Source organism: Diutina rugosa (assembly GCF_008704595.1).
Source record: "Diutina rugosa strain CBS 613 chromosome Unknown scaffold9_size288278, whole genome shotgun sequence".
Taxonomy (NCBI): domain Eukaryota; kingdom Fungi; phylum Ascomycota; class Pichiomycetes; order Serinales; family Debaryomycetaceae; genus Diutina; species Diutina rugosa.
The window spans coordinates 120,422-142,101 of record NW_022995211.1 but is presented as its reverse complement, the minus strand read 5'-3'; the positions used below and the strand labels follow the sequence as shown (position 1 = coordinate 142,101).

Below are 21,680 nucleotides of genomic sequence, written 5' to 3'. Positions count from 1 at the left end.
AGGAGTTGTGAGCCTTGGTACATTCAACGAGGCTGAAGTGCCCCCTTCACCATTCCGATGTCCCACCCGACCTATATGCATGAATCGATGATATGAAAATTCACCACTGAACTAACTAACTGATTAACATCTAAAACTTCACCAATGACCCACTTCTCGTCGATTTTTCCCTAGTTATCATCGTCATAGTGACGGTCATCGCGATCACGATAAAGGCAGGTACAGCATTCTTCCTGCACACAATTAGGCAAATATCCATTTCCCAAACCGCGAAAGGTAAACAAACACCTTCCCTCTCCCCCGACCACCGCTCCCCATTCTTGAATGAGCCTGCCACTGAAGCTCCTGGCTCTCCGCTTCTTTGAGCAGATGGAGGAGGAGAACCCAACCCCAATTCGGGGTTTGGGACTGCCCCTTCGAAGCCCATTGGGTCCCAGCTTCCGCCACAACCAATCACCGACAAAGGCAAAGAAAAACGACGAAGATTTGGACGACTTGGCTAAGCAACTCGAAATTACCCCCGTGTCGCCCACCAGAAGCAAAACCGCTGCTTTGGCTAGCCGCTTCGAACAACCACTGGCGACAGTGCTGTCATTTAGACTGTCGCCGTCGCTGGCAAGCGCCAGTGTCGATGAAGCGACCTCGCCTCGACGCAAGCTTGCTAATGAGTTCAAGTCCAACGCCAACACCAAATTGCTGCCTAGTCGTGCTAAGGTCACAGAGAACCCGCCTAGTCCGCCACGGCCAAAGAAGAAAGACCCCTTCGCCGATGAACAACCAGACTGGGCCAACAAGAACTACAAGGACATTCTTCTGCGCAGTCCTCGGAAGCTGGCAAGTCCTCGGAAAGAATCACTTCAATTCAATACCCCTTCTCATGTCGCTGATCCCTCGACCAGCCCCCGGCAAAGCCCGAACAGAAACGCCCCCAAGATGGCTCCTCCCGCCGAAAATACCCATTTATCTCCATTAAAGGCACCGTTGGCTGCTTCCGTGCGTACCCCACACAGTTCTGTACCACTGTCGCCGATCCGCCCTTCGCGTCAAATGCTGCCAGTGCGCGACAAGGGCGACGGTCTGCCCGCGTACGAGTACTTATGCCGGATACAGGCTCTCAAAAATTGGTTGGAAACCATCCTTCAAATTGAGATCCCTCAACTGGCAGCTGAACTTATCAACTACGTGCGCAATGGTATCTACTTGGCCAAGCTCGCCAATGTGGTTCTTCCGCTGAAGCGGACGGTTTTCACGAATGACTCGAAGCTTGAGTTTCGCCACACCGAAAATATCAACCGCTTCTTTCAACTTTTGGATTACATGAACGTTCCCGACTTGTTCAGATTTGAGCTCACTGATCTTTATGATGCTAAAAATGTGCCCAAAGTATGGTTCTGTTTACACGCTCTCACTTACATGTTGAACAAGATGAACCCGGGATACCCTAAAGCGGAAAACTTAGTGGGAACTTTGGACTTTTCGGCGCTGGATATTAGGGTGGCAGCCCGGGCGCTTGTCGGCAGCCCTCTTCCAAACTTTGCAAGCGCCGACAGCGATAGCGACGACGAAGATGAGGACTTTGTTGCTCCACCATTGCCGCCAGTTGTCGGTGCGAGTCCTAGAGAAGCACTGGTGATGTATTCAGACCGAGAGCCCGAGGTGGTGTACGTTGAACGTCAACCTGAAGTCGTCTACGTTGAAAAAGAACCGAGGGTAGTGTACATTGATTCGCCTCAACGAGTGATGGTGTCTCTGGGTATTCAAACCGAACCTGTGCGGGGCTCTTTGAGTCGATGTGACGTGGGCACCAGCACTATGCTCCCGCCTCTGCCGCCTCTGCCGCCTCTGGAAACTGTAATTACCGAGCACGAGGCTGATCTTACTGTGGTTCGAACCAACTCTCCGCTTACTGATGCTAAAGACTTCCGTGATGCCAACGACTATGAACTCGACAGGCTTAAGGGTGAGATCACTAAGCTCCAAGCTCTAGCTCGTGGTGCCAACTTTCGGTATCGGATGTTTGTGGACAAAATCATGCTTAAACTGTACTCAGAGGAGATTGAAGAGTTCCAGGCGTTGGCCAGAGGCGCATTGGCACGGACGCACACCGTCCACCGTCACCGCAAAGCTCTCGTACCGTATAGCAACCTGGTGACGGCGTTTCAGCTGGTCTTACGTCGCCGTTTAGTTGAACAACGCATGGCCCAACCTCTTTTGACGCTTGCAGTGCCGCAAATCACCCAGCTTCAAGCGATGATAAGAGGTGGCATTGTTCGCAAGAGTATCAATGATCTCAAATTCCGCTTACAAAAAAGTCGCCACTCGATTATCGGCCTTCAACTGGCAGTTCGTCAAAGGGAGGTAGCATCAAAGTATCGCGTGTATGTATCTAACCTGCGCTGGTTGTTCCCATTGATGACCCGCTTCCAAGCTGCTGCTAGAGGTCACTTGGTCCGCAGAAAACCTACTGCTACTCCAGCAAATATGCCTCGTCAATCGGTGATGCAAGTCACACGTCTCCAGCTGGTTATTAGAGGTGAAGCGACGCGCTATTGGATGGACCGTGTGCGTCACAAGGTTCGTCGTCATACTCATGCAATTTCTGAGTTCCAAGCAATTGCCAGAGGCGGCATAAGTCGTACCCGTATGTGCGACAACGTTTTGGTGGGATTATTATATGAGGACCACACCCTCAATAGATTATTCGCCAAGGTGAGAGGCAATGCTATGAGAAGAGAAGTGAGACTGCTCAAACGTGAACTTCGCCATGTGGAAGAGACTTCAATCCTTCCTATTCAAAGCATATTCCGTGGCATTTACGTGCGTACTCAGCGTTACTTTTTACATGAAGATATCTATGAGCAAATTGGTGAACTTATTGAGCTTCAAGGTGCTATGAGAGGAAAACTTGTTCGCGACCAGATTGATGATATGAACCGCTATTACGTCCACAATATTGCTACTGTGGTAAAGGCTCAGCTGATTATGAAAACATGGATGACAAAACGGGCGTTTGATTTGCTTCTTCTGACTAAGAACCCGCCACTTCTGGTAATTCGTCGGTTCGCATACCTTCTTATGGATGATCTGGATGACTTCACAGAAGAAATGGAACTTTCCGAAATTAAGGATCGTATTGTTGATATTTCCAAACATAATGAACAGTTGGAACTGCAACTTGAGCTGTTAGACATTAAGTTGCAAATGCTTGAGGAAAACAAAATTACCGTGGACGAATTTGTGACAAATAAGGTCAAGCCTCGAGTGAGACCCATGCTGATCACACAGAACCTGGGGCTTCCGAAGCTGGTGAGGGAAAAGCTTGAATTCTTTGCTACATTGTTGTACTTGTTACAAACTCATCCGGCGTACTTTGTTCGTCTTTATGCTCATATGGATATCGCAGCTAAGGACAAGCCTGATCTGGTGGACTTGTTTCACTGTGTCGTCGCATTATTTCCAATTAAAGAGGCCAAGATCAACGTTCACGGGCGGGAGGAATATTTTTTCGTCAAGTTTATTGTTGGCTTAATGGAGCACGACATTAAGCACCATTGCGGGAACATTACCGACATTACTCGGCCATCCAACTGTTGGTGGATCGATTACTTTGTTCACCTCAATTGTCATACCTACCAGAGACTGCATCTCAAACTGATTATGGGACCGGTGATGTCGGAGGTTGTTGACGGTGAGCACCTTGACTTTGAGCTGGACCCTGCTCGCATCTACGCTGATCTTTTACAACATGAGTGTAAAGTAATGGGCCGCCTGGACAAACCCCTGGGTCTTTCTGCTGCAGCAGCAATCAAGCAGCCCGAAGTGCTGGAGCGTTTTGTGAACAATTTGATGCAATTGCGTGAAGTTGCGACGCTGACTTTGAGTCAGGTACAGAAAGTTTTGAATCAAATACCTTTGCATGTGAGGCTTGTATGCAAACGGGTGTACGAAGCCTCCCAATTGCAGTTTCCGGACAAGCTGGCTCAGCACCATTTGGCAGTCACCGGGGTTGTCTTTGCCAAACACTATCTTACTCATATTTTTAATGGGCCTGAAAACTTTGGCTACTTGATGGGCGACCCGTTCCTGCCAGGTACGCTGGTGAACCCACGTGCCAGCAATAACCTTCGCCAGCTTGCTCGTATTGTGATTCAATTGTTTCTGTTGAAGCCATTTAGCGATAACTTCCTCAAGCCGCTCAATGACTTTGTCGTCAATACTCATGACAGCGTGAAAATGATCATACGCGAGGTCATCAATGTGGGTGAAATTGAAGCTGAGTACAATCTTAGTGATTATGACGATATCATCACTACTAGCCGGCCGCAGCTTCTGATAAGTGTCACAGCGATGGTCAGCCTCGAAAAGGTGTGCTCACAGAACTTGGACGTGATGGCGCCTCTGCTCGATGATCAATTATATCAAGTGATGCATAAGCAGCAGCAGGTTGTGGGGCTGGCTGATGATTATATGGCATTGACTGAAATGGGGGTGATCACATTGGACTTGATGCCTGCCACTAAGGAAGATACATGGGCTGACTCCAAAGCACTGCTGCTCTTTACAATGTCCAAGCGGTGCCTCTTATACATTATGCGGGTGCAACTGGGTGACAACTTGTTGGAGCTTTTGGTACTGCCCATATCTGACGAAAGTGAATCTCGCTTCAGCGAATTGATTCAAGATGACTCAAAGCTGCCGTACCACAAAACACTGCTTGGGAATCTTAAAACTTTGACCTTACACGAGCTTAAAAAGAAGACACTTGAAAATCTTATTAAGCTTGAAAATTTGGGTCTCATCACTCGGCAGAATTCATTCCAAGAGATCCTTAATCGTATCGCCACTGATATCAAAACAAAGGATACCCAGCGTCAAAATCGTAAGATGCAATTAGCAATTGCGGTGAAGACAGTGTCAAAGTTAGCTGAGAAGGAACGCAATCTCAAACGACAATTAGCTGATTACAATCGAGATGTCGACGCAATTTTGGTTCACTTCCAGAAACAGCCTAAAGACCGCAAAATCTTTAACCTTATTCCGGTTTTGTCGAAACAGTACTTCTATCATCGTGAGTTGCGCAAACGTAACAGGTTACCCAAGTTTGGCTCTTACAAGTACCTGGCCAAAAAGTTGATGGATCAACATATTTTGAAGGACTACAAAAACATGTCTGGACACTCGAAGGTAGACTTCATGTTTTCATGTCATGCTGTGGGTAGATTCACGGTGGAAGCAGCTACTGGGCTGGTCACCATTCCAGGAGCTCTGCAAATAGTCACCTTGGATGAGTTGTTGAATTTGCAGTACGAGCACGAAGAAGAATTGAAATTGTTTGATGGCATGGCAACATTTAAGCTGGAAAACTTGATAGCAATGATTTTCCGGAAGTTTTACGATACCAATCGCGAATAGCTACACGCACGTTAATACACATTTACATCATCTGACACTTTTCTAAGTAGTACAACCCCATATTGGTTCTTAAATGGAATAAAAAAAAATGTAAATTATTGGACTGAACTGACGGTTACATAATCATTTGAAGATGTCGCGAAAAATCCTTGATAATCTTTAATTGCTATATATTGACTACTTCATATATCACTTTTAAGCAATTGAAATCAGGAGTGGGGCAGTGGCTCAACGGTAGAGCTTTCGACTCCAGATCGAAGGGTTGCAGGTTCAAATCCTGTCTGCCTCAATTTCCTTTTTCATCTTTTTCATTTACAGATTTCGAATGATTAAATCACCAGGTGCCATAAGTTCTTACGTGAGTTTTTGTATCTTTGTTTGTTTGAGTACCTCTTATGCGACGTGTGTGAAGATGCATTTTGAAGGCATCTTTTTTTCTTTCTATAAGTGTGATTTAGCATCATACATAGACAAAATTGTAAAAGTTACCATATGTCATGATACACCTTATCAGACTAGACACGTATCACTTGCAGTATGTTCTTTTGTCTAAATGCTTTGTTTGACCTGTGTTTAGTGTCGTCTTTAGCACCTGAGTTTTTCTCGGATTGCAAATTTTCAGTTATAATTTACGATTCAGAATTATTATACCGGAAGTATAATTCAAACACAGTTGAAGACAATGTTGCATCTTATCTTCCTTTGCGTTCGTCCGATTTGGGCGCTCCTAAATGTCTAACTGCTGAAGTATCCCAGGAACTATCGAATTTTCAAAACTTCACCTAATTTATACTTACTCGGTGAATAAACTTATTTTTTTTTTTTTTCCATAAACTTGCATTAGTATCTATCTATCGTTTGTAAAAATAACTTATAACCTTCACCTAAGGTCGACTAAGAAAAACACATCAAGAATTTGATACCCGCGACTCGCGGAAGTTACACCTGGCCCCTGCCAGGGTTTGCCTTCCTTCAGCCCATAGGGCGAGAAAAAGTTTGGGCTGTACTTATTTTTTACATTACCTGTGAACACGGATGAGATATTCAATAGTGAAGTTCATATGTACGCTTGGTCTTTTTACTGCCTTACGGTTCTTAGACGTACTTGGGTGTGCATACTTTGAAATATCAAGAGCTACTTAAGATATAAGAGACTAACGGACACAATTCGTTATCTATAATGTATAAGAACAATGTGGAAACCATTATATTGCATCAAACTGAGTTTTCCTTGAAAGATCTCGCAAATTTGATTGTGGCCTTAACGGTAGTCGGATATAGATTACAAAGGGCACATGAAAGTCTCAAAATGGGCGTGTGGTCTAGTGGTATGATACACCCTTAGGGTGGGTGTGGCCCTGGGTTCGATTCCCAGCTCGCCCCATTTTTTGTCTTGTTCACATTGCAAGGCTCTGAAATGAGATAATATTGTTACCTCATTGTCTTGCACTCTTTGTTATATCATTACCATGCACAATCTATATCCCACTAAGTTTCAAACTCTATCAAATTGTCGTCCTCAGGCTTGATGTGTTCTCTGAACTTTTGGATGTTTTCACTTGACCCAGTTCTCAATTCGGGCCGTTTTAATTTTATATGTCCCTCAGTTCCTAACAAGGTATCCTTCTCCTTATCATCAATATCCATAGTTATCATATCCTCATCTTCGTCGTCTGGTTTCAGCTTGATCAGAATCACGTCCGGCTTGATACTCAGAGCTGACAGATCAACTCTCCGTCTGACTCTCAGTGCCAAGGTTCTACCGTCGGCAAGCAAACCATCAAACATGACTCTTAAGGTTCTCATCAGATTCAAATCGGTATCAATTTCTTTCGATAAATGGAACAGTTCACGTAAGGTAAAAGCGAAGAAGAGCTCATACGTTTCATCGGCAAGAATCACCATGCGGAATGTTGGAAGAGTAAGCACCACCGGGGCATTGGGATTGAGAGCTGCGTTATGGCTGATCGTCAGTTCCATTGCAAGTTCTTTGATAAGCAATTCTTCATCATCGGGCTGAGCGTACTCAAACGCCCGTTGAAGAAATTGTGATGCCAGCTGAAGATATCTTTCAATCTGTTGAGACTCAAAAGGAGTACGGTCAACTTCAATTGTCCCAGTGTTATCACACTTTTCATCATCCTGTACTTGCTTCAGTGCAAACCGCTCAATCTCATGCTGGGTAATTCTGTCAAGTAATCTGCCTTCTTTCCAGGGACTGGTAATGAAGAGCAAATCTTCCAGCATTTGCAATATCGTTTCACGATCAATCTTCCCCTGTTTACGCGGATTATTGGCATATAATTCGAAGAAGTTTTCGATCAGTGCCATAAGGTCAGGATCACAAAGCTTATCAAGTCCAGAAACAATGTCGCCCAACGTTAATGTACCATGTTTATCGCGATCCCAGTGATCAAACAAACGATGAAGGAAGTGGGTTTGCACCGGGTGCTCACCATCGGCATCATTCACCCAGTCAGTGACACTGGCCATAAACCGACGGAAGGCAACAAAGTCCATCAGCAGTGATGCACCACCAGTGAGAGCACTCTCCAGCTCGACCACGGTGTAAAATCTGTCGTATAAGTTTGAAAGATCACTTGCAGTCAAAGTAACCGTACGAGGCAAATTTCGAATATCCGTACGCTTCACAAAGGTCAGCACGTTCGAAAAAATTGAATCGCGGTAACGGTTTCTGTGCCTGTTGATGATCTCATCATCAATTGTGGAGAATTCCTTGAATGCGGTAACAAGTAACTCTTGAAACTTCGTAATGGCACGATATTTCGGGTTCTTGGCATCGGGATGTGCCAGTTCGTCAAGGGTATGGAAGTAGTGCTTAATGATGGAAATGAACATTCCATCATCTTCTTGTTGCAAAAGCTCCTCGCCATTAATCTTGAGAATGGCAAGAGCTACTTGGAATAGGGTCTTAGGACCCTGAAGGAAGAAGATATCCAAGATACGACAAGCAAACACAAGCGGCATCAGCAGCAAGTAAAGCGAAAGGAACCACGGTAAGGATACCACCAGCAATTGAATATCATACTTGGTAATGTGGTTCCAGAGAATGGGCATCGTGTTTTCTACCAACAGCTCAAACACTCTCTGATCGAGTAATGTACCGTACATGGTTTTCAGGTAATATCCTGGTACCACGCGATCGCACAACATATCCAACGCCCAAAATGCTTGTTCTTCAGACATATAGATAAGCAATGCAGCAACAACAATGTTCATTGCTTGACAATAGCCCAATTCAGGGTTCTTCCACAGATATGCTGTCAATACTCGCCGTAAGCGGCCAATACCCTCTTCCGTTTGGTAAGCAGCGTACTCGGGTAACAGTCGGTTCAAATCCTTTTCAATTTCTTCAATTGCAACAGATTGCTTATCTTTGTTATCGTCAAGTAATTTCTGATACTCCCCTTGATGATCAAGACGAGTATACATCGATCCCACACAAAGTTCCCAAACTTCACCTCTCAAGCGATTGGGGAGACCCACGCGAACAAGTCGGTAGAACATGGGCGTTTTGATTTGAGATAAATTGCGGCCGTCTGTACGAAATAGGTCAAACCACAACTTCATCTTCTGCTTATCCTTCGATTCTTTAGGATCACCCGGGAACTTGTACACCAACCCTAGCCCACCAGGTGGAATTTCCAGAACCTTCTCTGTGGTAATTTTGTTTTTCACCAACAAGAACTCCAGGTAGCATGATTGTATGAATGGTTGAAGTTTACGCACTTCCGGAAGATTAGCTTTGAGCACTTCCCTGAATGCGACTGCTGCCCGTTCACATTCCAGCCGTAAGCCAATCATGTAGAGGGTAACATGAAGTTTCGAATAGGTTATAATCGTGAGAGCAAATCCGTATTCCAGCAGCGGGAGCCGCTCGACTTTCTTGATGGTGGAGAGATGAAGGGAGAACAGACAATTGCGTTTGTCGTAGGCGTCTTTGAAACAGAGGAAGTGTTGCGTTAAAAACATTCTTCCCTGAGGGAAAGGTAAGTTCTTATATGCTTCCTTGTTGTACTCCAGTCGCAAACCAATTTCGACCAACATCTCACTCACCACCGTTTCCCCTGGCGGGAGATTGAATTCCTGACATAATTTCTCATCCCGTGAAAGTGTAGGACCTCGGGGCATATCAAACACCTGGCCAAGCGTGGAAAACGCCCGGTCTTTGAGTGCCCCAAATAATGCCATTTCAGGATGATTACGGGTGTGAATCGCGCGCTCTTACATCCGACAATACCTCTGTCTCGGGTGACGTAAAACAATGCGAAAGAAATTAGTAACACGTACAACCACAGTAGGTCAGGGGTCACGACAATTTACCAGACACTTGACTGCCTGCCAACTTCAGTGGAAATATGAATGTGATCAAGGGACCATGAGGACCTGGAATAATTACGCGACGCGGAGACCGTGTCTCCGGATATAGCATAGCCCACGGGGAGAAAAAAAATGATGATTGGTGTGGGGTTCGAACCCACGCCCCCGAAGAGACCAGGAATGTGACATCCGAAGATATCGCGGTAAGGTGACCTTACCCTGGCGCCTTAGACCACTCGGCCAACCAACCATTTCTGAGGTGGTTGTTTTGCAGGTCATATATGAATAATGAATTAAACTGAAACTTGAGAAAATGGGACCATGGTTATTAAATAGGGAACATAGTACCCAAAACATAAACATTTGCTACTTATGTACTCAATAATGCGTTATTTGGGTTGGAATAGTCTGTACAAGGAGCTTAATTTGGTCACGATTACAATCAGGAAAGAATTGATTGACACAAATGAGATTCAAATTGAATTTGATTATAAACTTCATCTCAGCACACAAGAATTGTGAAGACTGGACAATTCTATTGTTTGAACTGCTGCTATTTTATTGAATTCTGGCGTTCTACTCACTTCGCTCATGCTCTTTGCAAGAAATAAGCAATCATGGACTACCTGTTTTGACAATCTGGTAATCATTGGAATGCTTTATGATATGCATCATCTACTTGCACGAAAGCCACTGATTTGAAGCAATAATGGCGTTATAACAATTTCGAGGGACATACGGTTGCTGAATGAAGAATGGAAAGAAAAACTTTTCGAAGTTATCTCGTCGGCTTGACCTGAGATTCGGAAGGTATATCTTCACTAATAGCTCATATGTTTGTGGTAACTTTCCTTCACAAATTTTTCTAAAAGAAGGTTTTGGAGTTTTTCACTTTCATCAAAGCGATTTCTAGATCTCAAAATCACAGGTTACACACATTGTACTAGTCAATTCCAGATGTATCGAGCAGTTACTATCGACTGTTCTCGAAACACCTTGAGGGCGGTGGGTGACTCTGTTCATGGAGTTCGGATACTGGAATCTTACTAGTAAAGTCTAGAATGAGCAGAGCAAGGACCTTTTGGAACCAATACAAATATAATAAAGATGGTGTATACAATCATCGAAAACGAAAGGAAAGTCGAAGTACGGAATTGGCAAATATGCATTCTCAAATTCTAGCATCGTTACTTAGTCCTTTTAGACCACACGAAAATCAGAAAAAAGGCCGGTAAAAGTGAACATCTCAACCATGAACGTAGGAATTTATAGTTTATGTCATCTTTTTGTGGTTTCATGATTGAAGAGTTCACATTGTGTAAAGTTCGTTATAACGTAATACGGAGTTATCAACGGGTAATCCCTGGGAAAGAGCGTAGAAAGAAGCCCAACGGCATATGCAGACAGATGTGAAACATCGCCATTCGCCGAAATTTCAGTTATTTTGCGTTACAACGGCTTCCACCGAACCTCATTGCCACGGCTTTTGTAAGAGCATACCGCCCTCTCGCCTGCATGTACCTCACTCGCTTATCGCCAGGCAAGCTAAGAGCATAACTCCTTGCGAACACATTGACTGATAATGCTGCATTAATTAGCCTCGTCCGAGGGACCTACAAGTGCATACGTTGTTGACGGAGCTGCAAACTATATTTCATCCTGTTATGTATATATAATTGCCATCGCCTAATCGTCGATGCCCCTTATGGAGAAATACGAATCGGAAGTGTCGTCCCAACCGAAGAAGGAGGTCACTGAGTCTCACTTTGACGATGTTACTTCCCAATTGTCTCAGAATCGCTGGATCAGATGGATCTACGACTTGGACAAATTTGGGGTCGAGACTCGTGGGATTGAGCGAGTGGAGCCGGAAGACCGGTCGCAAAAGCCTCTCTGGTACCAATTCATTCATGTAATGGGGGTGTGGTTTGCCTCTAATATTGGGCTCACGTCGATGTCGCTGTATTTCTTGCCCACATTGATGTTTGATCTCAACTTGAGAGACTCGTTGGTGCCTGGGTTGATTGGCATGTGGATAGGCTGTCTTGTCCCCGCCTACTGCTCAACCATGGGTCCTCAGTCTGGATGTAGACAGATGGTGGGTGCCCGTTTCTTGTTCGGTGAATGGGGGGTGAAGTTTGTGTCGTTAATTGCCATTGTCGGAGGTGTGGGGTGGTCAGTGGTGAATTGCGTTGTTGGAGGCCAGGTTCTTCGGGCTGTGGGTGACGAAAATGTTCCGTTGGCAGCCGGGATCATTGTTATTGCCGTTGTCTCTTTAATTGTGGCCGTGTTTGGTATCCGCGTGCTTATGAAGTTCCAAACAGCGTTGTCAATTCCTTGTGTTGTGGCGGTGATTTTGTACTACGTGGTGGTTTGCAAACAGCTCAGTTGGATCAGTGTCACCAACGCCACCATTGCTGAAACCAACCCCAACGGCTCTAGCTTCACTACCCGTGGCCAATGGCTCTCGTTCTTTGCCATCAGTTACTCCGTCACCGGGACGTGGGGGCTGGGGGCCTCTGATTTCTATATTCTTTTCCCCGAAGACACCCCGAAGATTGCGACGTTCTTTGTAACGTTTTTGTCTATCGGCATGCCGACGACGCTTGTCGCCGTCGTCGGCTCCCTCAGTGGTGCCATTGCCTACTCCTACAAGCCTTGGGGGGATGCCTACGAAAACGTTGGTGTCGGTGGTATCATCGATGCGGCGTTTAGTCCCTGGGGGAGATTCGGCAAGTTCTGCCTGGTGTTGCTCTACATTTCCCTCATTTGCAATAACATCATGAACACTTATTCGGTGGCGTTCGAATTCCAGCTTATCGATAACCGCCTCCGCTACGTACCCCGGTGGTGCTGGGCGGTGTTGGTGATGGCGGTGTACTTGGTGCTTCTGTTGGTCGGCCGCAACGTGTTCTCCGATATCATCAGTAACTTCTTGCCAATGCTTGGGTACTGGGTGTCCATGTACATCGTGTTGCTTTTGGAAGAGAACTTATTGTTCAGAAATCGATCCCAGAAGCATCTACACTCAGCAGAGTTTGTCGACCCGGGGCTGGAGAAGTACTTGTACAACTGGACGGCGTGGAATCGTCCTCGGGAGATCACTTGGGGGATTGCCTGTTGTTTAGCTTTCTGCTGTGGGGTGATTGGTGCCGTCGCGGGGATGAATCAAGTGTATTGGGTGGGCTGGATTGCTCGCAAGATCGGCGACCATGGTGGTGACATCGGGGTGTTTTTGCTGATGGGATTTACTGGGGTTGTGTACCCGCCATTGCGGTATCTTGAACTTCGCAAGTTCAGAAAGTGAACTGTATACGACTGTAATTAATCATAATATGTTTAAGTATCTATAAAATCGTAAGCCAGCCGTGTCGTAGCCGGACGACATTCATGTCCTGTTGTAGTTTACTCGTTACCTGCCGCTTGCACCAAATCCAAAAACTTTTCCTTAGAAATCTCGTTCATCAACTCCTGCTTGCGCTTTTCCCCACCAATCTCGGCCTCAAGTTGTTGCTCAGTCTTGATTTGGGTGGCCAAAATAGCGTTAAACAAACGAACCACCCCCTTTTGAGCCGACTTTTTAAGGTGACGTTCATGAGCCAACGCTTCGGCAGCGCCATCGCCGGCGGGTATAAGTCTTCTCACCCGGTGCTTGTCTTGCAACTGCTTCTTTTCCGCTAAAAGCGCCCGCTTGGCCTTAGCTTCCAATTTATCCAGCTCGAGCTTCTTGATTGTCAGCTTGTTTCTCGCCAAAATAGGGTCCTTCCGGTCGTAAGCTTTAAGCTTCGACCCCAAAATAGCGGTGACTGCGGACGAGAATGCTTCGGAGCCATCACTGGTCTTTGCACTCTTTCTCTTAGTGGGGAAAGAATCGTCTTCTTCTTCTTCATTATCATCGTCGTCTTCTTCCTCTTCTGAGTCGTCTTCGTCCTCGCTGTCACCCAGAGAAACGCCTTCAACATCAAATTCGTCTTCAGCGTCACCCTCCAACTCGTCATCAGACGCTTCTTCAGCCGACTCATCGGAGGAAGCCTCATACGAGTCGTTGGAAATGTCCTCTTCCTCGCGGACTTGGGCTTTCTCCAGCGAGATCTTCAGCTTTTTGGCCATGGTTAAGGGAGTTACGCGATGAGCGATGGTTGAGCCGCACTGCACTTGACTAGCGATGGGCCTGCTGCCTACCGAAAATCGATAATCACGTGATCCGAAGGTTGTCTCCCGCTATAGTGCAATGATGCGCACGTCTCATCCCAGTGATTAACAAAATGAATGGGCCCAATGCAACAGCAATTAATACCGATTTGGATGGAGGTTTGATCATTTGACATTGACGCGGTACCTGATGGTCATCGATAAATGCAATGTTTCAAAACCGAGCGACGCACTTTTCAAGAATTTCAGTGGTGACAATTATAAATTATTATATAGAGATCCTTGGATTCCTTGTCACAACTCCAAGCTCCATCTCAAATCCCTTCAATCATCACTTCCATTGTCAACGTAATCTCAGCGAGATTCTGCAAGGCGTTCACAGTGTCGCTGTCAGGCGCGGTCGCACCGATAGGCGACGCGCTGACGTCAGCGTGGGGAAAGAGCTACGTCGCCGGTCCCAGATTATCTGGAGGGTTACCATCTTCTATCATTAGTAAGCCACATCTCGATCCAACCTAAAAATCACTCGCGTTAGTTGGTCTAATGCTGCGTGCCTTTTCTGCATAAATCCCTTCCCACCCCCAGATGTGGGTGCAACAGATCGTGTACCCGCATTTCGAAGTCGCACACCCACGCCACTTGTATATATTTACCATCTTGAGCTCTGTCGCGTCGCGCCCCCCCTCCACAACATACCGCTCGCTTTTTACTTCACCACCACCACTGCCCATGGCCGAAGAAGGGTTTCCCGATAACGAAGTGACCCTCCACGAAGGGCACGACGATGACGAGTGGAGCGGCAAGGACGTGGATGATGTCATGGGGAGAAAGACAGCCTTAACCACTGAAATAAACGCGTTGCGGTGCAAAGTCCCGGACTACCAGGCTCAAATCGCCGAAGAGGACTATCAAATGGAGCAATTGGAGCAAGAGCTCAGTGAGATCATGCTGATGATTGGTCCTATGGAAAAGGCGAGAGATGATGAGCTTGAGAAACTTCTGAGCCAGATGGCCCTGATCACCACTGAGATTGAAGCTGAACATAATGAAAAAATCAACAAGCTCATGGAAGATACCGAAAAGCAGTCCCAGGCCATGTTTGCCGCTTCCGCTGCTCGCGACACCGAAATCAAAGAGCAGTTGGAACGAGAAATCAGGGAACTAGAGGATGAGCTCAAGGCACTTCCTCAACAACAGAAAACTCGTATCGACGAAGTGCGGCGTGTTAAACAAGAACGCCGCCGACTGGGGATAAACTTACTTGCTCAAGAGTTAGCTACTCTCGATAGCAAGATCGCTAATGCCGATAAATCAATCAAGCAAAATGAAACTAAATACAAGCGCATGCTGGCGAAGATCATGATGGCCGAAGATGAGGTGCTCAACCTTGAAGAGCTGCTACTCGCTGTTCAACGGGAACATGAGGCCCAACAACTGGAGCTTACCCAAATGAGGGAAGGTTTGAAAGAGAAGAAACAATATATCAGTGATACGAAAACCAAAATATCCGATACTGGTAACCAGATTGACTCCTTGGAACTGGAAATTATCAAATTAAACGAGCTCTTGATGGCGCTGGAACTGAAGCGGCGTACCTTGCACAATGAGCTTCAAGAACTCAAGGGCAACATTCGCGTATTTTGCCGCGTGCGTCCTCAAGACGGAATTCAGTTCAATTACAATGTTCGTTCTGCATTCGAAGAAGGCAGCGAAGTGTTAGCAATTACTGACGGGGTTAAGAACATGGAATACCCATTTGATCGTGTGTTCATGCCTGACGCACAAAACCTGGAGATCTTTGATGAAATATGGCAATTGGTTCAACTGCTGATGGACGGCTACAATGTCTGCGTGTTTGCTTATGGTCAGACGGGTCTGGGAAAGACATATACAATGTCACATGGTAGCGATGGGATGATTCCTTTATCAATTCAACGAATTTTCCAACACATGGACGAGATCTCTCCCCAGGGTTGGCAATACAAGATATCAGGTCAGGTTCTCGAGATCTACAATGACAATATCATCGATTTATTGGTGAAAAATGATACCGCCAAACACGATATCAAGCATGACGACGTCAATGGAGTCACCACTGTGACCAATCTTACTACTATGCCGATAGCTCTGGAAGCCGAGGCTCGCAAACTTATACAATTGTCTAACCGTCACCGGCTGGTGGGGCTGACAAAGATGAATGAACGATCGCTGCGCTCGCATCTGGTATTCATGCTCCATTTGGATGGGGAGAATTCCAAGACGGGCGAGCGGCTGAGGGGCACGCTAAACCTCGTTGATTTGGCTGGGAGTGAACGGTTAAACCAGTCTCAGGCTCGTGGCGAGCGGTTGAAGGAAACACAAGCAATCAATAAGCTGTTGCTGTCGTTGGGACAAGTGATCGGCGCTTTACATCGTCCAGGAGGACATGTTCCTTATCGCAATTGCAAACTTACTTATTTGCTCAAGAATAGTTTGGGCGGCAACTCCAAAACATTGATGTTTGTCAATGTCTCCCCTCAATTCGCCAACTTTGGCGAGCTGGCAAACTCGTTGCGATTTGCAACCGAAGTTAACAGCACTAAGTTAGGGTCTCCCAAGAAGCGCGTGGCTATATAAGAGTCGAATCATCATCTATCTACAAACATTGGCATGAACAAATGAAGTTGAAATCTGTGTATTATGAGATGTTGTTATCATTTATTGGTATCAACGCAAACTAGTGGCGTAGTTATCAATGTTGCCTCTAAAATCTTTTGGCGAGGAACGCCATGAGCAATTCGCTCAAAATCACTTGTTGTAATATACCGAAAACCTTTTCAAATAAAATGTTAAATAATTCTTTTCGTCACCTTTGAGGTCCACCTCCTGTAGTAGCCCCAAATTAAATTGATTTCGCCGACGGGGGTAGGGTAAGAGGGAACAAACACCCGAACAATTCGTTTGCTCCGTCACTTGCCACCAGACTGTTCTGGCGTACTGACCACCACCGGGTTATAGACACTACCGAAAAGATACCAGCAAAGGTCTCCTCGATAGCGGAACGTCAACGCCAAAAAAGATTAGGTGACTGCAGCAGCCACCTTAGGCTTCAGTGGAGCTGGCGATGGAGCCCGAACCACGAGGATTCGGGCTCTATTTATGTTGTTGGTGTGCATGAAAGCATTCCCCAGACACGCAACATCGCATATGCAGACACGGCCCAATGGTTACTACATCAATGAGCATCGCCAGATCCTTTTACAAAATCTTGATCCAAAACCCGGGATCATCATCCCGAGACGTGGGACCACCAATAACGTGGTGAACAGGTCCGACACGTCGTTTTTCTTCCAAGGTCTTTTTGAATCAAGGTGATTCCTCGCATTGCCCATGCCGCGACACTCTCGTATAACGAGAGTTCGTTTGCCAGGAATAGTGCATATGGGGCTATGACCAAATGGCAACTCTCGGCTTTTAGCCTCGGTGGACAATGATAAACGATAGTTTTCACGTTTGTGATCACATCGGAAGGCATGCTTCCCCTAAACATAGTCACTGTTTACATTCGGAAATTGATTTCCCTTACAAGTTGTAGCCTAGCGCCCTGCGTCCACAACCCCTTGCCGCGACGAAGATGCATACTGGCCTAGTACTCCTTCATAACACCAACAAGCGTGTTTATCAATAACAAGTACTATTTGTAAGCAAATGCAATAGATACGACAAAGCCATACCATGAGGCGACTTCAGACGAAAGTTTAGACAAATGGTTGCTACGCGCAACCCCTTCGCACAACCTTAAGTAAAAGTTTATTTCCACCTTCCGGTCAAAATACGAGAGCGTCCTTGCAAATTCATGTCTGAAACTTTATTTTTAGCTATTTACAGGCTCGGCTAATAAGTTGGTATCGGGAATGTAGTCAGTCGCGGAGCGAAGCAAGCCCAGGGTGCTGGCAGCTTGCCATTGTTGAGGAAACTCTTGCTGGGCCCACTCGTCGATACGCTTCTGATCGTTTTGGGCAATGCAATAATTATGGAGCGCAATGATTGTGCTCAGAGTGACAGTAACGTCGTACTCGTCTTCCATTTTTTGGGTAAAGTCAATGGCCTCATCCACTAACCCATGGTACACATGGGCTATGAGGTATTGTTGGCATATCTTATCGTCTGCTACCAAGTCAAATTGGGAAAGGTTATTGAAAAACTCTTTCACGTAGCTCATGTCGTTGTAAGTGTAAGCTTTGAGCATGATTGTGGCGGTCTCCAGATTGATCCCATGAGGAACAAGACTGAGAAATAAGTCCCGAGTACGAGCCACGTCTTGAAGGTTTGCATACGCATTCAATATCGTGTTTTGCAACTCTAGGTCGGCTTGCTCGATGTTGATATCCATTTTGAACGATTCGTGCACTTCAATCACCCCTTCTTCGTAGAGTTGATCACCAAATTGTTCAAACAAATACTTATAAACGTCCTTCAGGGGTGGCAAATGCTGGTGGTCTCCATGCAAGCCGTGAAGATGGTTCATTTGTCGTAAAATCACGAGCGCAGCATTTGGTCTGTTGTGCTCACAAAAGAATTTCATCGCGGGGAGGTAGGTTTCATTGGGAACGGTAAAGTACTTGTGAAGCTCACCATAAAGAACCCAATTCGTCTCATGAGTCAGTTCGTTGGTATAAGTGATGGCAAAATTATGAAGCACGTTGAACAACTCGTTATACTTGTATCCAAACGGCTGGTCACTAGGTAATTTAATCGGGCTGTCGGGGCTCATCTTAGGTAATTCACGCTTGAGCATTTCGATAGTATCCCCCACTAATTCCTGCTCTAACATTCGTTGAGCGAAAGCTTTGATCACTTCAGGAGAGCACTGCGGTGTCAGCATGTTCTGCTTGATTTTAGTAAAGATAGGGAAAATCGCCATGGCATCGTCCATATGGCGACACAAGATTTCAATCAAGTTATTCAAGGTGTTGACAATGCTGGGGTCAGTCATCGTCGCCCATTCAGTAAACCTTTCGAGGGAATCGTCGAATAAGTTGATGGCTTTAACATGATCATCATCAGCAATTGCTTTATCAATGAGATATTTGTACAGGTATGCTGATGAGCCCACTGATGCGGTGAGAACTTGGTAGATATGGCCTCTTACATTGAGGTTAGTGGTAGACAATGCCAACATCATTTGATCGATATCTGTCAGTGCCTCTTCCATCAGCTTGGCTTTCTCATCCTCTGAAAGAGAAGAATGAACAATATCGTAAAGCTGGCATTGATTCTGGAGTTCTGGGGAGAATTTCACATCATGTTCAGATACAAACTCTCGAAGCATTTTCGCTAATTTAGGAAAATCTTGATGAGCTAAACGCAACACAGTCTCAATCAACTGTTCATCTTCGAGGGCTTGGGCAAATAACACTTGGCGAATCTCCAGATACTTTGCTGGATTATCCAAGAATGTTAAAAGCTTTTTGATGTTGGCTGATGCTGTTGGCCAATTAGAAACCAGCTGTAACTCGAAGATCATCTTCATTAGCTGTAGCAAAGTCGATGTAGAAAGATGGCTCAAATCGCTATGTTCGACAAGACTGTTCATGAGCAATTGGATGCGATCTACGCTCCGTTCCAAGTCAAGATACTCATGTACTGCGGGATTTTCTTCAGCGTAAATCAGCTCAATGTGAGCCATAAGCTGGCGGTAGTAGTCATCATTGAGACTGTAAAGTTTATCATGGAAAACGCCAGCAATGTCTTCGTAAGTCTGCAAGCTTTGAGGAAGCTGACTTATTAATTGACCCAAAAAGTCTTCCGGAAGATCTCGAGTTCGAGCCAACCCGCTAAGAGCTACGGGCAAACTGGTCATAGCCGCACCCATCAATACCAACTTTGTCAAAACTCTCGTGTCAAGGTCTTGCCGTGTAAGTAATTGGGAAATCATTTGAGATAAGTACTTTGGCATTTTGATTCGGTTCCCTGGTTGGTTAACCTGTTCGAGAAGTGCATCTGCCAGAACCATGAACAAATCGACGGTCTCGTCATCGGAAAGTGGCGTGCCTTTGTTGATTTCCTTGATAGTGTTGCTTAAGATGTCAAAGTCATCGGCGGTGAATGGTTCCGATGACGTTAATGCTTGGGAAAGGCGAGTCTTGAGCTCTTTCAGTTTGATCTTAGGAGGAAGATCAGTGCGAAGGTGAGGCCGTAGCGATGCCAATTTTGAAGGGGTTGGCGGTGTCTGGGTCTTTCGTGATGGTTTCTTCGGCGATGAAAACCGTGGTATGGTTGGTTTCCACAGCCGGTACCGTAGCCCGATCACCCTGGAGCTCGTATTCATCCACCGATGAATTTTTCGATTGAGCGACTGGGAAAGTAGTGATTCAGCGGAACCTTCCGACTAACGAAAATAAACCGGAATAGTTGACATTTTGATCATGAATGTATGATACTTATCGATTCTTGATATGTTCTCCATTTAGTGTCAACATTCGTGTATTTATATTATAATCCTTTTATGTGAAAATCCAGATCGAGAATCAGCGAACCATTAAGCTATTGCAAACTCATGACTAAACTCGTCAGCCACAATCCCATTCGTTTATGACTGAGGTCCAAACACAGGACCTCAAGTTCCATCCGAAACCCAAGCATTTATCCGATGAGTACCAAATGATACTTGTGATTCCATCATTGTTGCTTCTTTTCCGACTCTTTCTCCGGAGTCTCTTCAGAAAAGGCCACAACAATGAACGCCACCAACACCACGTTGGCCATACCTGCCGCCACTGCCCCCGCCCATACAGGGGGGACGCCCATACTTCTGATTGCGAAGAACAGCGCCAATGGCAATACTATCATTGCGAGGGTAAAAACCACAAGCTTGTTGACCACATGTCTATGTCGTTAGTCCTCAAGTTTTCAATCCTGAAACGTCAATTCTCGTCACTTACTGAGGAATGTCTGCCATGGTTATTCGCGCCGTCGATTTCACGCCGCACTCAATAACCCGTTCGTTGCACCATGAAGGCCACACAATGGATGAGCTTATTCACAGCGTTGGGCGCTGTTTCTGCGTTTAAAGACTGTGTTAAAGTTTCCTACCCCGGCATCGACGTCGAACACGACGGTTATGTCGAGCTGAAAGCCACGTTCAACAGCAAGGTGAACCAATACTCCAGCGCCGGGTGCGTTGGTGATAACACTCAATTTATTGTATACCAAGTGGCTCCCGGCATCTTGAAAGACCAGGCGTTTGTTAACGTCCAGGGAGCCCCGGAATTCGACATTGCTGATGCCTGCCACGTTATCTACAAGGAAGTTAAAGATGCCGCCGACCTCGACTTGACCGGCTCTAACTGGTTGATTGAAGAAACTCCTCGGCATAAATCAAAGATGGTAGAATTGTACCACTACGCCCGTGATCGGTTGGCTAAAAGAGAGTCGTTCGCCGTTGGTGGCGACGATGCTGACGAAGCCGAAGCATTGGCAGCCGAAGTGCTGGCTGACTTTGCTGCCGCGTACCTGTTGTTGCTGGAAGAAGGCGACCAGCCAGTTACCATCATGAAGACGGCCCTGGGTGACTCTAAGGTCGATCTTGGCTCCGGGTTATTCAGCGAGTACCAGTTCTTTACTCCCGGGTTGTTGACGATTACTTTCGTGGTGTTGTTTTTGGTATTCGTTCTTTTCAATGCTGTTTCGTGGTTGAGCAGTATCCAAATTACCTACGCTGCGTTTGAGAAGCAAGTCGATATCGACAAGAAGACCGAATGATTTCATAGTTTTAAAATATACACTCATGACAG

General features: G+C 45.8%; 7 protein-coding genes across 7 annotated transcripts; 4 read left to right on the top strand and 3 right to left on the bottom strand. All coding sequences in view use genetic code 12, as the record gives it.

Annotated features, from left to right (window-relative positions):
* Nucleotides 1–324: 324 nt before the first annotated feature.
* Nucleotides 325–5,412, top strand: IQG1 (Iqg1p; the record flags this gene model as incomplete). Its single annotated transcript, XM_034158468.1, has 1 exon — nucleotides 325–5,412. One exon carries the CDS (start codon nucleotides 325–327, stop codon nucleotides 5,410–5,412), a length of 5,088 nt encoding a protein of 1,695 aa, XP_034009710.1.
* A 1,488-nt stretch (nucleotides 5,413–6,900) lies between these two features.
* GYP2 (Gyp2p) lies at nucleotides 6,901–9,624 on the bottom strand (the record flags this gene model as incomplete). The annotated part of the gene is made up of 1 exon (XM_034158467.1): nucleotides 6,901–9,624. The coding sequence occupies one exon, from the start codon at nucleotides 9,622–9,624 to the stop codon at nucleotides 6,901–6,903; it is 2,724 nt and encodes a 907-aa protein (XP_034009709.1).
* Nucleotides 9,625–11,449: 1,825 nt separating this feature from the next.
* FCY24 (Fcy24p) lies at nucleotides 11,450–13,060 on the top strand (the record flags this gene model as incomplete). The annotated part of the gene is made up of 1 exon (XM_034158465.1): nucleotides 11,450–13,060. The coding sequence occupies one exon, from the start codon at nucleotides 11,450–11,452 to the stop codon at nucleotides 13,058–13,060; it is 1,611 nt and encodes a 536-aa protein (XP_034009708.1).
* Nucleotides 13,061–13,158: 98 nt separating this feature from the next.
* On the bottom strand, nucleotides 13,159–13,863 carry RRP15 (Rrp15p; the record flags this gene model as incomplete). Its single annotated transcript, XM_034158464.1, has 1 exon — nucleotides 13,159–13,863. The coding sequence occupies one exon, from the start codon at nucleotides 13,861–13,863 to the stop codon at nucleotides 13,159–13,161; it is 705 nt and encodes a 234-aa protein (XP_034009707.1).
* Nucleotides 13,864–14,634: 771 nt separating this feature from the next.
* On the top strand, nucleotides 14,635–16,521 carry KAR3 (Kar3p; the record flags this gene model as incomplete). Its single annotated transcript, XM_034158463.1, has 1 exon — nucleotides 14,635–16,521. The coding sequence occupies one exon, from the start codon at nucleotides 14,635–14,637 to the stop codon at nucleotides 16,519–16,521; it is 1,887 nt and encodes a 628-aa protein (XP_034009706.1).
* A 1,237-nt stretch (nucleotides 16,522–17,758) lies between these two features.
* DIURU_005476 (uncharacterized protein) lies at nucleotides 17,759–20,215 on the bottom strand (the record flags this gene model as incomplete). The annotated part of the gene is made up of 1 exon (XM_034158462.1): nucleotides 17,759–20,215. One exon carries the CDS (start codon nucleotides 20,213–20,215, stop codon nucleotides 17,759–17,761), a length of 2,457 nt encoding a protein of 818 aa, XP_034009705.1.
* A 683-nt stretch (nucleotides 20,216–20,898) lies between these two features.
* ABG1 (Abg1p) lies at nucleotides 20,899–21,648 on the top strand (the record flags this gene model as incomplete). Its single annotated transcript, XM_034158461.1, has 1 exon — nucleotides 20,899–21,648. The coding sequence occupies one exon, from the start codon at nucleotides 20,899–20,901 to the stop codon at nucleotides 21,646–21,648; it is 750 nt and encodes a 249-aa protein (XP_034009704.1).
* Between the last annotated feature and the right edge of the window lie 32 nt (nucleotides 21,649–21,680).